Here is a 14,387-nt window from a genome sequence, read left to right as displayed (position 1 = left end):
TTAAATTACCTCCGGTGCATCTGAATGCATATGGCGTCATTAGCTGTAATGTTTTGTCTGAACGTAATTGTCACGTTAGAAAGAATATAAGGTATAGTTTGTCTTCATATTGACTCTGTTGCGATATAGTTTATTCGACAAATAAACAAAGACAAATAATACATAAACAAGACGGGGCACGTGACATAAAATTTATTGTCCATGGTTCACATTATATACAGTTAGAGCTCTGACATAATAGATATTTTATTATGTTATCAATCAAGTCGTCCACAAATGGCTCGAATCAGCAACGACGCTGGAAACCGGAAAAGTCGTCGGTATTTTTCAGTTGCCACCTGACGAAATTCTTTCTGTCTGACGCTGTAGATTAAGCAATTCCACAGGCTATTGCTCACCAGTAGTATGACGCTCACTTCTTGTATAATGTTTGCTGCCTCAGGGACGTAGATGAGTTTATCCTGTGGAGGATCTGTTGATAGCAAGACCCACACCCAAGTGAATGATAGAGAAGGAAAAACGCTGAACGAGAAAGCGGACACCATTAAGCCCAGGGTCCTATTAAGACGCTGCTGCTGTGCAATGTTTTGCCTCGAGTTTCCGAACAGGTGTCGCCGCTTCTTAAAATTTTTCCTGGAAACTGCGTAGATTGCCACAGATACCACCCAGGTAAACACAAGCGGGGCAACGAAAACGCAAGCGTAATAAGTAAGGTAAGAATGGCCGTAAATAATCACAATTGCACTCCCCATCAAACCGTTGTAGCTGATGCTGGCAACGAGGTAAGGTAGGGACGATATGACTATTAGAAGAGAGTATATAAAAACGCAAGCAATGGTGGCGAAACGTTTCGCTTTATCTTTCCTGTACTGCAACGGCCGCCAAATGGCGTTTAAACGATCAACCCCGGAAATTGCCAAAAGAAATATCGAAACAAATAATGAAAAATCTGTGATGAACCCGATGACATGTATGGCAACGCTTTGAAGAATTTCGTCTTCCGTATAAATGATTTCACGATACTCCAGCACCAGCTCAAAACTATTTTCTCTGTTTACTTTACCAGTTACGTTATACAAGGTTTCTACTTTAATTGGGTTGAAATAGAGTTGATAGAAAATCCAAACCCCGTATGGGAGTACAATGACACCAACCATAAGATCTACAACGGCCAACCCTAGCCGAAATATGGTTTGGCTGTTTAGAAGCTTTTTTCTCTCGCTTACGTATACCCACATGATGGTGACGTTTCCCACGGTGATTGTAAATGCCAGAAGAACAAGAATGATCAAAACGACGGCAATATTTATTTGGCATCTGAAAAGATGGAGATGAGATTTTTTTCAGTACCTGACACTTGTTTAACAATAACCGCTAAAACGTAACTAATTATAATTTATGTAACAGTCAACAATCCTTGAAAATTCAGAAACAGGAGGTCTACGTTCACTCGATAAAACATACATTTTTATGTTAAATTACCTGGTAGGCATCCAAGCCCATGATGAGATCTGCCACCTTGTGATGGAATCTTCGTCAAAACCGCACCACATGGTGGTGCAAAAGAAGGAAAAAGGCGTAAGTTCGTGATAGTGACCTGAACTGCCGCTAGGAGAGTCGTACAATGCCACCTGTGTTGAAAAGTGTATTGCAAAGACGCAATATTGAAAATTTAGCTGTAATGTTTGCCTGCTTTCCTGTGTTAGCAGAACGGTTTTGCAACTTTTTTGAAACTATAAACAGAAAATTTCAGTAAAGACAAAAAATTAAAATTTTCTTTTTGCCTATTTTAATTTAAATTTACCTTCCCTACTTTCAATCGTGCTTTTACTATACCTGAATGCAAGGATCTTGCAACTGTAAGAAGGAGAGAGTCGACGAGTTCAAACTGCTTGTTAGTTTCGTCCAAGTTTCGAGCGTGAACGGCAAAAGCTCTTCATTGTCTTTACAGTAAAATATCAAAGAATTAGTTTACATTCAAAAAAAAAAACATTGAATATTAATTGATAAAACATTGCAAGAGGAAGTAAAGAAGGTTAATTACCCAGCACGGCGGGGTTCTGCACTTTCTCTCGACAGGTTTCTATCAGATTAGAAAGGTTACAGAACCTGTCGTACATCAGCGATGTAAAAGGTAGAGCCGCAAAAGGCCGATTGTGGCATTCTACTTCAAATTGGGGGCAATCCAACACTTGCAAAGTCGACAGTCGCCTGCTCAAGTAATAATCTCTTCTCAACCAATAGTAGTTGACACTGCCGCTTACTTCCTTGCAGCATTCCAGTCTCTTCGTCTCATTTTGTATGATCAAGGCTGGGGCTGAAGTACAACTTTCCTTAAGCGTATCCACGTCATGCAAGCTTTCGATTGCCTCACATGTCTTTGCATAAGCGATGATTAAGATGCAAAGAAGGTTTAACAAGTGTCGTTCCATAACTCTTCTTCTGTGATTGCTGAAAGAAGCATCCGAAAACGTTTGGTTCCTCGAAAATAACAAGGGCTTTATAGGCAAGCTCCGAAAAGATTTCCCTTTGTGGCCGGGAAATGGACATTGCCTGGTGAGCGACCGCAGATCTCTAATTACTGTGTTAACTTGTCTCGTTGCAGCTCATTTACTGGAGTATCTTCGAGCATAAATTTCAAAAAAGTTGTCATTTTTTTTGTCAGGAAATGTAAAAACGATTAACATGACATGTCTTGTTTACCACAGACTCACGCTGAAGAATTTAGTAACCGCACAGAACATTTTGACATGAACATAATTACCCATTTTGCTGTGCATAATTTTAAAATAGCCAACACGGTGGTATTTGAAGAATTAAAAGCTGCAGAGCATTGAAATATCATTGCGAAATTCAACGGTCATAAAAATAGGTTTCTTTTTGTGTCAGTCTGTCCTTATTGCGAGACCTAATTCTCTTTGCACTTGCACAGTATGCAGCAGTAATAGATTGCAATATTCCCAGCCACTGCTTGTATTACAACTTCCATTATCTCTCAGAATATTTTGTTTGATTTATAATACATTAAACGACACTTGAGATGGAATCTGTTCTTGTGCAATACAAAGCCTGAACGATTTTGAACGATAATATCGTACAAAAGAATAGAGGTGCTTAGGTTAAGAGGAGGTCATCCACAGAAAACACCGTAACACGATTACAAACAATTGCCCGACCGATCTTCGAACACAACCATCTTTGTGCTATCTTTATGCCTTTTGTTGAATTCTCCGCCTGGCTCGTGTGTATGACATCTTGTATAAACAGCAGCGATGATTAACACCGAGTCTCTTTAAAAATCGAGATTTTTAAAAGTTTTCTTTCGTTTTGTTTGAAGCTCGAATACAAGTAACCAAACCTCTGTAACCAAAAATCAGCATTTATAAAATACCTGCTTTGAAAAGATCAATTAGCGGAATGAAGAAAGCGGTGTGCATTATAGCAGCTTTTCCTGAAATAAACAGAGAAGGTAACGACAGGGGAGATGGGGTAAGTCAGGAATATTTTACTTGCAATGAAAGGTATTGGCATTCTTCTGCTGCCAATCAATGTATTTCTGCAACTCGAGCACTTCTTCAAAATCGGGAAGAGTTTTTGGTCAAAATATTAACATCTGCATCCTCCGGTAAGAACATGATCTATAGATTCAATATTATTATTAAGCCCATCATTAATGCCACGATTTTACAGCAATCATTTAGTGCAAGAAGAAAGTGAATATTGCTTAACAATAACCTTCTTATATTGCACATAAAGATTCTTCACTCGTGCGCAAATTGAAATCCCTAAAACCAGACATAGTTTTATCTGGGGTTGCCGTTGAAAAAACCTCGGAAGTAGCAAAGCAAATCGATGGGTCTTTCGGCGTTTTCCTTGTCACTGATACAATCTACGACCGAGGAACGTCGGTTGAAGTATGATATAATGTCTAAAAGTCTCTTTGTTTTTGAAATTCTTAGCCTAAAACGTTTCGGAAAAAAACTGGAACATTCTGGAATCTGCTAGGTTTATGAAATATCATTGATTTTTAGGAGGAAGTAGCCATCGGAAGGGCCGTGGGTGACGCATGCTTGAAATGCGGAATAAAGCACGTGATCTATAGCACACAGATGCATGTGTACGCTTCCATCGGTTTGAGATCGGATCCATGCGACTCAAAAGCTCATATTGCTGATTACTTCACAAACATCGGTTTACCCAGGACGCTGCTTGTAATCCCGCCTCTTTATGAAGATTTCTCTCACGGGGTTTTCAAACCGCTTAAAACAGATAGGGACAACTTGTACAAGATCGGTATGTCTAAATATAAGCTTAGTTTACTTGAAGTATCATTGCAGAATGTGTTGTTAAACCTTTCGTTCTTTATATACAGTATACTGTAAAACCAACTTTGTTATAGATTGATTAAAAGTTGGAATAGTCTAATGTTGCGTTTTAGTTGCACCAACCGGGTATATACCAATTGATTTGATAAGTTTTAAAGACCTCGGTTCGTGTATTTGTTCCATTTTCAAGGACTGCAAACAATGGGTTGGAAAGACGATCACATTATCGGGTGATAAAATGACTCTAAAGGTATAGAATACGTAGTACCAAAAGACCCAATGCTAAGCTATTGAGTGTTTTTAGTGTTGATGTGTCTAAATATTTAATTACGTATTTCAAAACAGAGATAGCCTACAGTTTATTTATATATAATTTGCAGGAATACGCACAAATACTGACTCATCATCTTTTTCCCTGTAACATAGAAGACGCTCCTGTAAGTCAAGTTATTGTCAGTATGTAGGCTACATATCACCACTAAAAGTAGCCTATAAGTTGCTTTGCTGTGCTTGATGATAAAACTGAGCAATGTACGGTCACAGTTCAGAGGAATGATTTAACTCAGCTCGAGCCATTTCACTTTGTTCAAGATGTTTTCTCCTTAGGTCACCCCAGAGGAGTTTATTGCCCGCCATTCATGGGATGGAGTTGAGGACATGGCCAATTACTTTGACTACTTGACACGTGGCGTCCAACGAAACAATCAAATCACTACAATGTCACTGGATAAAGACGTCATGTCATTCTATGACTGGTCCAAAGCAAACAAAGAAATCTTAAAGAGATTGATTGCAGAATGAGCAACTCTTACAACTGTGCAAGCATAATTGGCTATAGTTTATATTTATAATGGTCATTGCCCTTTCCTAATGTGCGACATGAGCCCGGAGATTCGGTGGACCACTAGCTCCGATCTGTTATATAATATTTCGCTTTTGTTTTTTGCTGTAATGTATCTAAGCCTGATCTAACCTTGTAAGCTTAGTTGACAACTGAGTAAATAAAATCTCTTTCTTTGCTTATCGCACCCATTAATTTAGGTCTAATTGAAGAATAATTTAACCTACCCTAAACTATAGGGAGATCTTGAATTTGTTACTGATAATCTATTATAGCATTCAAGTTAATCTACTATAATCTTTTCTCAAATAAGGTGGCCCCGTCGATTCATCAAATTTTTTTCTCTTTGAACAAAACATTTTTAGGAAACCGACAAATATATTTAAAACTTCCAAAACAATTTTCCGATTCACCTCTCTTTATTAATAAAAAGAAAACTATTTTCATCTCTTTAAAAATGTTTCTCTTAAAAATTTTTGTTACTCCTAATATATTTCTTACAACCAACATATTTTGCTTTAAAATATTTAGAAATATAGAACTTTGTGTGAACACTGCTTTTAATACGTTCCCAGGTTGTTTTCCAACATCTATTGTGATAAGTATGTACCTCCCATTGTCTGAACATCGCTTTGCTCGCTGCGTTTTTCGTGTTGAACATTCTAATTCCCATCGCTTTCACGTTATATAAGCTCGCACTTCTTCCAGCGAGCAAAGTTAGCGGAGTGAATCATAGAAATCAACAAAAGAGTTGTCTGAATTAACCATCATGATTGCAACTCAATAGACATCTTATAAGCAGTGGTATTACTTATGTTCTTGGTTATTCGTAATATTGAGTAGGCCTAACTGTACAGTGTGTAATAAAAACCTTTATCTTGTAAACTATTTCTGTTGTAACATTAAAACCTTTCTGCCAACAAAAGGTTAGAGTTTTCTAACCGCACGCAACAATAGAGTCAGATAATAATTTAACAAGGAAATTAAGTAAAGATATCCTCATTTGCTAAAAAGGTCTCTTCAAGCCGACTTGGACAGACCGACCGACAGACAGACCGTCATTAAAAGCTAGAACGAGAACGGAATTATCTTCTTATTCTTCTTTGGGAACGAGCAACACCTTACTTCATCGAAAAGCATTCGATTCCTCTTGTTACTCTTAAATGAGTTCGTAATGACATATGTATGTTTTTTTGATGTGTTACTTTTAACTTTAATATATAACCTAGTACCTTCACTATCCCACTAAATATTAGTAATCTACTGTATTTATCTAAGAATACCATTTTTGTTGTGATGCCTAAAGTAATGTCACATGGGATTCTACCTTGAGCACACTCTTTTTGAAATGCCCGAGGGGCGAGATAGTGTGCTAATTGTCATAATTCCTACGGAATTCTCGTGCAAATCTGATGATATCATAATGTTATTTGTGTTCTATTTCTTGTGTTTGTAGCGGCCTGGGTGGTATTTCTAATACCATTACATCATTTCTTGGAAAAGTGTTTTCCAGTTAGGCCTATTTATACTGATAAATAATTTATGTACGCGTCAGCTTCAACTACATGTAACTGCCATTGCCAACACATTGTTTTACTCGCTGCACATGTTCTGAAATGCTGCGTTTTTCTTGTCGAACATTTTCACTCCCATCTCTTCACGTTTGATAAGCTCGCAATTCTACCAGCGAACAGAGGCAGATGAGAAAATCACCGCAACGAACAGGTTATCTTTCTACGCTAGTTATGGTGATGGCAACTCAATAGACATCTTATAAGCTGTGGAGTTACTGTGTTCTTGATTATGCGTAATATGTATTGAGAAAGTGTACAGCACCTACAATAAAAAAACTTTTCTTGTAAACTATTTCTGTTGTAACATTAAAACCTTTCGGCCAACAAAAGGTTAGAGTTTTCTAACCGCACGCAACAATAGAGTCAGATAATTTAACAGGTAAATTAAGTTAACATAACATAAGTTAAAATAAGAAAGTGCCCTGACTGTTTAACAAAAAGCACTGTATTATATTTTGCCCGTGTTTAGTATACAAGACCCGATTTTGATTACTTCCGAATTACGTTATTCGTACTAAAGCACTTAACGACTTAGTTCTTACAATGATATTGGAGTCTACTGATATTGGAGATACTGATATTGGATGATATTGGAGTAATTTGGGGTCTACCGAATGCAGCTTTATTTTGTGATCTGAAAACAGTAACCGTTTCGTTGAGAACCAATAATAAATAAATAACTATTCAAGACATTAACAGTTTTGGTTTTGGTACTGTGATGCTTATAACTGGCTATCAGGGGTTAATGAATGCGCTATCAATGGAAAAGAGAATTTAATAGGGGAATGGAAAGAATTCAGTAAAACGAAGAAATTAAAGGGAGTTATCCACAGTATATAATACCATTATAAGTTCAGTTAATATTACAAACTAATGATTACTACCAGATGATCAAATATTCCGTGTGGGTGTGTGGTTGTTATGAAGCTCTCAGGACGGTCTTCCGACGAACAGCCTAGTATCATGAAAGTCGACTTGCACGACGGCTGAGAATCTTCAGGGAGAGTGGTGCGGAAAGCTTTTCTCCTTATGAGGTTGCGTGTCTTTCACGGCAGCACTTTCGCAGAGGTTGATCGGTGAAGACGTATAAGAAAATATATTTGTATTGAACCCGTAACTTAAGAAACAAATGAACCATTGAATGACTTGCTAAACGGTGAACGGAATATAAAGCAAAGCAATTAACGCAAAATTAATTAAGGAATGTAATGAATTGTGCTCTAGTGCTCTAGTGCTCTAGTGCTCTAGTGCTCAAGTGCTCTAGTGCTCTAGTCCTCTAGTCCTCTAGTCCTCTAGTCCTCTAGTGCTCTAGTGCTCTAGTGCTCTAGTGCTCTAGTGCTCTAGTGCTCTAGTGCTCTAGTGCTCTAGTGCTCTAGTGCTCTAGTGCTCTAGTGCTCTAGTGCTCTAGTGCTCTAGTGCTCTAGTGCTCTAGTGCTCTAGTGCTCTAGTGCTCTAGTGCTCTAGTGCTCTAGTGCTCTAGTGCTCAAGTGCTCTAGTGCTCTAGTCCTCTAGTCCTCTAGTCCTCTAGTCCTCTAGTCCTCTAGTCCTCTAGTCCTCTAGTGCTCTAGTGCTCTAGTGCTCTAGTGCTCTAGTGCTCTAGTGCTCTAGTGCTCTAGTGCTCTAGTGCTCTAGTGCTCTAGTGCTCTAGTGCTCTAGTGCTCTAGTGCTCTAGTGCTCTAATACTCTAGTACCCAACATTACCCATTTTGATCTATATTAATTATTAATTATGATCATCATTATTAATGATCTATGTATAAAGGAAATCATTAAAGTGGCACTTTTCAAGCAAGCCTAGTCTAGATGAAAATCAAGCTAGCGTAGTCTAGATGAAAATCAAGCTGATTTCGAGACCTAGCTACGCCTACGTCTCTGTAGTGTATTAACTATAAGCTAGTTTCAACTAAATTTTAAGTACTAAAGTAAACTTCTGTTATTTGCTTAAGGGGTCATGTCCCAATTCAAAGAGATAGGCTTTTCAATGCAAAGTACATTAAATCAAGAAGCTACCAACGCAAAACTACATCATAAACCTACCCTGAATTTTGGCTTGCAACAAGACCTAGGTTATGTCTGTCTACCGTCTTAGTTTGGACAAAATCCATGTACTCAGTTTTCTATAACAATTGCCTAAACTTTACAACAAGTTTTTAGCTTAACATTTTATGACAAATACTCCAAAAAAACAAAAATTCAAACCCACACAAAATTTACAACTTAGCCTAGACCTGGAACCAGCTGTCGTTAAAGCAACGACGAACTACTCCACATCGACGTCACATGCGCATTGGACCGGAAAATTTTTACTTTTTTTAATATGACGCATTGAGTGCAACACGGTCACAATCACTGTGTTGCCGGCACAAAATTGTCGTTTTATTGGGTAGTGACCCCTTAAACGTGAAGAAATTCATAAATTTTAGTTTTACTTATGACTATATCTATATATAGATATCTATATATATTATATAAGGTAAGTGATTAGGATTAGGATTAGGTGATTAGTAGGGCAAGTTTTTGCAACTTTTGCAACTTTTTTTACAGTTCCGGCAGCTTCCTAAATACTCAGGATTTACGTGAGTCTAGCCAGCTGGAGGCCTAGACGTAGCCAGCTGGTGGCCTAGACGTCAGTCTAGCCAGCTGGTGGCCTAGACATCAGTTTAGCCAGCTGGTGGCCTAGACGTCAGTCTAGCCAGCTGGTGGCCTAGACAGTCAAATGGTCATCAAATGGTTGTTGGCTCGTCGCTCTGCGGCTCGCTGGTTTGAACCTGCAGCTTGTCTGTCGACGTTCTTCGGTTTTTCCACTGTGCTATGGGTTCCCTCTCACCCACCCTATGCTTTCTGCGCATCTTGACTTTATTGCTTTAATACTTCCATGCAAATAGATAAAATCGCACTTTTCGCAAATCACTTATGGAAGCGTGATTCCAATTCCGCGTTGTCGGCAGGATTCGAACCTAAGCGGGCAGAGCCCAGCAGATTTCTAGACTGTCGCCTTAACCACTCGGCCACGACAACTGTGCTTAATGCATAGATGAAATAGTTAAAATACCACATTTCCGAATATCCATATGAAATTGCAAAAGTAATATCTGCGTTGTCGGCGGGATTCGAACCTACGCGGGCAGGGCCCAACAGATTTCGAGTCTGTCGCCTTAACCACTCGGCCACGACAACTATGCTTAATGCATAGATGAAATAGTTAGAATGGCACATTTCCGAATATCCATATGAAATTGCAAAAGTAACATCTGCGTTGTCGGCAGGATTCGAACCTACGCTGGCAGGGCCCAACAGATTTCGAGTCTGTCGCCTTAACCACTCGGCCACGACAACTGTGCTTAATGCATATATGAAATAAATAAAATCGCACTTTTTCGAATATCCATATCAAATTGCAAAAGTAATATCGGCGTTGTCGGCAGGATTCGAACCTACGCGGGCAGGGCCTAACAGATTTCAAGTCTGTCGCCTTAACCACTCGGCCACGACAACTGTGCTTAATGTGAAATGCAAATAGATAAAATGCCACTTTTCTCGAATCACTAGATAGATTCCACCATGTCGGTGTTTCCGGAATCTTCTTCTGACTTTCAAATCTGACAAGATGAAAATGTAGCTAGCGTAGTCTAGATGAAAATCTAGCTAGCGTAGTCTAGATGAAAATCAAGCTAGCGTAGTCTAGATGAAAATCAAGCTAGCGTAGTCTAGATGAAAATCAAGCTGATTTCGAGACCTAGCTACGCCTACGTCTGTGTAGTGTATTAACTATAAGCTAGTTTCAACTAAATTTTAAGTACTAAAGTAAACTTCTGTTATTTGCTAAGGGGTCATGTCCCAATTCAAAGAGATAGGCTTTTCAATGCAAAGTACATTAAATCAAGAAGCTACCAACGCAAAACTACATCATAAACCTACCCTGAATTTTGGCTTGCAACAAGACCTAGGACCTAGGTTATGTCTGTCTACCGTCTTAGTTTGGACAAAATCCATGTACTCAGTTTTCTATAACAATTGCCTAAACTTTACAACAAGTTTTTAGCTTAACAATTTATGACAAATACTCCAAAAAAACAAAAATTCAAACCCACACAAAATTTACAACTTAGCCTAGACCTGGAACCAGCTGTCGTCAAAGTAACGACGAACTACTCCACATCGACGGCACATGCGCATTGGACCGGAAAATTTTTACTTTTTTTAATATGACGCATTGAGTGCAACACGGTCACAATCACTGTGTTGCCGGCATAAAATTGTCGTTTTATTGGGTAGTGACCCCTTAAACGTGAAGAAAATCAGAAATTTTAGTTTTACTTATGACTATATCTATATATAGATATCTATATATATTATATAAGGTAAGTGATTAGGATTAGGAACAGGTGATTAGTAGGGCAAATTTTTGCAACTTTTGCAACTTTTTTTACAGCTTCCGGCAGCTTCCTAAATACTCAGGATTTACGTGAGTCTGGTCAGTCTGGCCAGCTGGTGGCCTAGACGTCAGTCTGGCCAGCTGGTGGCCTAGACAGTCAAATGGTCATCAAACGGTTGTTGGCTCGTCGCTCTGCGGCTCGCTGGTTTGAACCTGCAGCTTGTCTGTCGCCGTTTTCCAGTTTTTCCACTGTGCTATGGGTTCCGTCCCGCCCGCCCCGTGCTTTTTGCGCATCTTGACTTTATTACTTTAGTATTTCCATGCAAATAGATAAAATCACACTTTTCGCAAATCACTTATGGAAGCGTGATTCCAATTCCGCGTTGTCGGCAGGATTCGAACCTAAGCGGGCAGAGCCCAGCAGATTTCTAGTCTGTCGCCTTAACCACTCGGCCACGACAACTGTGCTTAAGCTGGTGGCCTAGACAGTCAGTCTAGCCAGCTGGTGGCCTAGACAGTCAGTCTAGCCAGCTGGTGGCCTAGACAGTCAAATGGTCATCAAACGGTTGTTGGCTCGTCGCTCTGCGGCTCGCTGGTTTGAACCTGCAGCTTGTCTGTCGCCGTTTTCCAGTTTTTCCACTGTGCTATGGGTTCCGTCCCACCCACCCCGTGCTTTTTGCGCATCTTGATTTTATTGCTTTAGTATTTCCATGCAAATAGATAAAATCACACTTTTCGCAAATCACTTATGGAAGCGTGATTCCAATTCCGCGTTGTCGGCAGGATTCGAACCTAAGCGGGCAGAGCGCAGCAGATTTCGAGTCTGTCGCCTTAACCACTCGGCCACGACAACTGTGCTAAATGCATAGATGAAGTAGTTAAAATGAAACATTTCCGAATATCCATATGAAATTGTAAAAGTAATATCGGCGTTGTCGGCAGGAATCGAACCTACGCGGGCAGGGCCCAACAGATTTCGAGTCTGTCGCCTTAACCACTCGGCCACGACAACTGTGCTTAATGCATAGATGAAATAGTTAAAATGAAACATTTCCGAATATCCATATGAAATTGCAAATGTAATATCTGCGTTGTCGACGGGATTCGAACCTACACGGGCAGGGCCCAACAGATTTCGAGTCTGTCGCCTTAACCACTCGGCCACGACAACTGTGCTTAATGCATAGATGAAATAGTTAAAATGACACATTTCCGAATATCCATGTGAAATTGCTAAAGTAATATCTGCGTTGTCGGCGGAATTCGAACCTGCGCGGGAAGGGCCCAACAGATTTCGAGTCTGTCGCCTTAACCACTCGGCCACGACAACTGTGCTTAATGCATAGATGAAATAGTTAAAATCACACATTTCCGAATATCCATATGAAATTGCAAAAGTAATATCTGCGTTGTCGGCGGGATTCGAACCTACGCGGGCAGGGCCCAACAGATTTCGAGTCTGTCGCCTTAACCACTCGGCCACGACAACTATGCTTAATGCATACATGAAATAGTTAAAATACCACATTTCCGAATATCCATATGAAATTGCAAAAGTAACATCTGCGTTGTCGGCGGGATTCGAACCTACACTGGCAGGGCCCAACAGATTTCGAGTCTGTCGCCTTAACCACTCGGCCACGACAACTGTGCTTAATGCATAGATGAAATAGTTAAAATACCACATTTCCGAATATCCATATGAAATTGCAAAAGTAATATCTGCGTTGTCGGCGGGATTCGAACCTACGCGGGCAGGGCCCAACAGATTTCGAGTCTGTCGCCTTAACCACTCGGCCACGACAACTATGCTTAATGCATAGATGAAATAGTTAAAATGACACATTTCCGAATATCCATGTGAAATTGCTAAAGTAATATCTGCGTTGTCGGCGGGATTCGAACCTGCGCGGGCAGGGCCCAACAGATTTCGAGTCTGTCGCCTTAACCACTCGGCCACGACAACTGTGCTTAATGCATAGATGAAATAGTTAAAATGAAACATTTCCGAATATCCATGTGAAATTGCTAAAGTAATATCTGCGTTGTCGGCGGGATTCGAACCTACGCGGGCAGGGCCCAACAGATTTCGAGTCTGTCGCCTTAACCACTCGGCCACGACAACTGTGCTTAATGCATAGATGAAATAGTTAAAATGACACATTTCCGAATATCCATGTGAAATTGCCAAAGGAATATCTGCGTTGTCGGCGGGATTCGAACCTGCGCGGGCAGGGCCCAACAGATTTCGAGTCTGTCGCCTTAACCACTCGGCCACGACAACTGTGCTTAATGCATAGATGAAATAGTTAAAATACCACATTTCCGAATATCCATATGAAATTGCAAAAGTAATATCTGCGTTGTCGGCGGGATTCGAACCTACGCGGGCAGGGCCCAACAGATTTCGAGTCTGTCGCCTTAACCACTCGGCCACGACAACTATGCTTAATGCATAGATGAAATAGTTAAAATGACACATTTCCGAATATCCATGTGAAATTGCTAAAGTAATATCTGCGTTGTCGGCGGGATTCGAACCTGCGCGGGCAGGGCCCAACAGATTTCGAGTCTGTCGCCTTAACCACTCGGCCACGACAACTGTGCTTAATGCATAGATGAAATAGTTAAAATGACACATTTCCGAATATCCATGTGAAATTGCCAAAGGAATATCTGCGTTGTCGGCGGGATTCGAACCTGCGCGGGCAGGGCCCAACAGATTTCGAGTCTGTCGCCTTAACCACTCGGCCACGACAACTGTGCTTAATGCATAGATGAAATAGTTAAAATCACACATTTCCGAATATCCATGTGAAATTGCTAAAGTAATATCTGCGTTGTCGGCGGGATTCGAACCTGCGCGGGCAGGGCCCAACAGATTTCGAGTCTGTCGCCTTAACCACTCGGCCACGACAACTGTGCTTAATGCATAGATGAAATAGTTAAAATCACACATTTCCGAATATCCATATGAAATTGCAAAAGTAATATCTGCGTTGTCGGCGGGATTCGAACCTACGCGGGCAGGGCCCAACAGATTTCGAGTCTGTCGCCTTAACCACTCGGCCACGACAACTATGCTTAATGCATAGATGAAATAGTTAAAATACCACATTTCTGAATATCCATATGAAATTGCAAAAGTAACATCTGCGTTGTCGGCGGGATTCGAACCTACACTGGCAGGGCCCAACAGCTTTCGAGTCTGTCGCCTTAACCACTCGGCCACGACAACTGTGCTTAATACATAGATGAAATAGTTTAAATAC

General features: G+C 40.3%; 2 protein-coding genes and 12 non-coding genes across 14 annotated transcripts; 1 reads left to right on the top strand and 13 right to left on the bottom strand.

Annotated features, from left to right (window-relative positions):
• Positions 1–18: 18 nt before the first annotated feature.
• Positions 19–2,456, bottom strand: LOC143468631 (uncharacterized). Its single transcript, XM_076965961.1, has 4 exons — positions 2,045–2,456; positions 1,837–1,943; positions 1,483–1,631; positions 19–1,317 (listed from the first exon to the last, which is right to left on the bottom strand). Exons 1-4 carry the CDS (start codon positions 2,430–2,432, stop codon positions 258–260), a joined length of 1,704 nt encoding a protein of 567 aa, XP_076822076.1. The 5' UTR covers positions 2,433–2,456; the 3' UTR covers positions 19–257.
• A 759-nt stretch (positions 2,457–3,215) lies between these two features.
• Positions 3,216–6,404, top strand: LOC143469110 (nmrA-like family domain-containing protein 1). Its single transcript, XM_076966674.1, has 6 exons — positions 3,216–3,625; positions 3,757–3,914; positions 4,032–4,293; positions 4,439–4,575; positions 4,706–4,762; positions 4,932–6,404. The coding sequence occupies exons 1-6, from the start codon at positions 3,418–3,420 to the stop codon at positions 5,124–5,126; spliced, it is 1,017 nt and encodes a 338-aa protein (XP_076822789.1). The 5' UTR covers positions 3,216–3,417; the 3' UTR covers positions 5,127–6,404.
• A 3,431-nt stretch (positions 6,405–9,835) lies between these two features.
• Trnas-cga (transfer RNA serine (anticodon CGA)) lies at positions 9,836–9,917 on the bottom strand. The gene has a single exon. It is a non-coding gene; the product is annotated as a tRNA-Ser (tRNA).
• A 77-nt stretch (positions 9,918–9,994) lies between these two features.
• Trnas-cga (transfer RNA serine (anticodon CGA)) lies at positions 9,995–10,076 on the bottom strand. The gene has a single exon. It is a non-coding gene; the product is annotated as a tRNA-Ser (tRNA).
• A 77-nt stretch (positions 10,077–10,153) lies between these two features.
• On the bottom strand, positions 10,154–10,235 carry Trnas-uga (transfer RNA serine (anticodon UGA)). The gene has a single exon. It is a non-coding gene; the product is annotated as a tRNA-Ser (tRNA).
• A 1,810-nt stretch (positions 10,236–12,045) lies between these two features.
• Trnas-cga (transfer RNA serine (anticodon CGA)) lies at positions 12,046–12,127 on the bottom strand. Its single transcript has one exon. It is a non-coding gene; the product is annotated as a tRNA-Ser (tRNA).
• A 395-nt stretch (positions 12,128–12,522) lies between these two features.
• Positions 12,523–12,604, bottom strand: Trnas-cga (transfer RNA serine (anticodon CGA)). The gene has a single exon. It is a non-coding gene; the product is annotated as a tRNA-Ser (tRNA).
• Positions 12,605–12,840: 236 nt separating this feature from the next.
• Positions 12,841–12,922, bottom strand: Trnas-cga (transfer RNA serine (anticodon CGA)). The gene has a single exon. It is a non-coding gene; the product is annotated as a tRNA-Ser (tRNA).
• Positions 12,923–12,999: 77 nt separating this feature from the next.
• Trnas-cga (transfer RNA serine (anticodon CGA)) lies at positions 13,000–13,081 on the bottom strand. Its single transcript has one exon. It is a non-coding gene; the product is annotated as a tRNA-Ser (tRNA).
• Positions 13,082–13,158: 77 nt separating this feature from the next.
• Positions 13,159–13,240, bottom strand: Trnas-cga (transfer RNA serine (anticodon CGA)). The gene has a single exon. It is a non-coding gene; the product is annotated as a tRNA-Ser (tRNA).
• Positions 13,241–13,317: 77 nt separating this feature from the next.
• On the bottom strand, positions 13,318–13,399 carry Trnas-cga (transfer RNA serine (anticodon CGA)). The gene has a single exon. It is a non-coding gene; the product is annotated as a tRNA-Ser (tRNA).
• Positions 13,400–13,635: 236 nt separating this feature from the next.
• Positions 13,636–13,717, bottom strand: Trnas-cga (transfer RNA serine (anticodon CGA)). The gene has a single exon. It is a non-coding gene; the product is annotated as a tRNA-Ser (tRNA).
• A 77-nt stretch (positions 13,718–13,794) lies between these two features.
• Trnas-cga (transfer RNA serine (anticodon CGA)) lies at positions 13,795–13,876 on the bottom strand. Its single transcript has one exon. It is a non-coding gene; the product is annotated as a tRNA-Ser (tRNA).
• Positions 13,877–13,953: 77 nt separating this feature from the next.
• Positions 13,954–14,035, bottom strand: Trnas-cga (transfer RNA serine (anticodon CGA)). Its single transcript has one exon. It is a non-coding gene; the product is annotated as a tRNA-Ser (tRNA).
• Positions 14,036–14,387: the final 352 nt, after the last annotated feature.

Source organism: Clavelina lepadiformis, chromosome 8 (genome assembly GCF_947623445.1).
Source record: "Clavelina lepadiformis chromosome 8, kaClaLepa1.1, whole genome shotgun sequence".
Classification (NCBI taxonomy): Eukaryota; Metazoa; Chordata; class Ascidiacea; order Aplousobranchia; family Clavelinidae; genus Clavelina; species Clavelina lepadiformis.
Note: the sequence above shows the minus strand (reverse complement) of the source record. Positions and strands in the feature narration are given on the sequence as shown.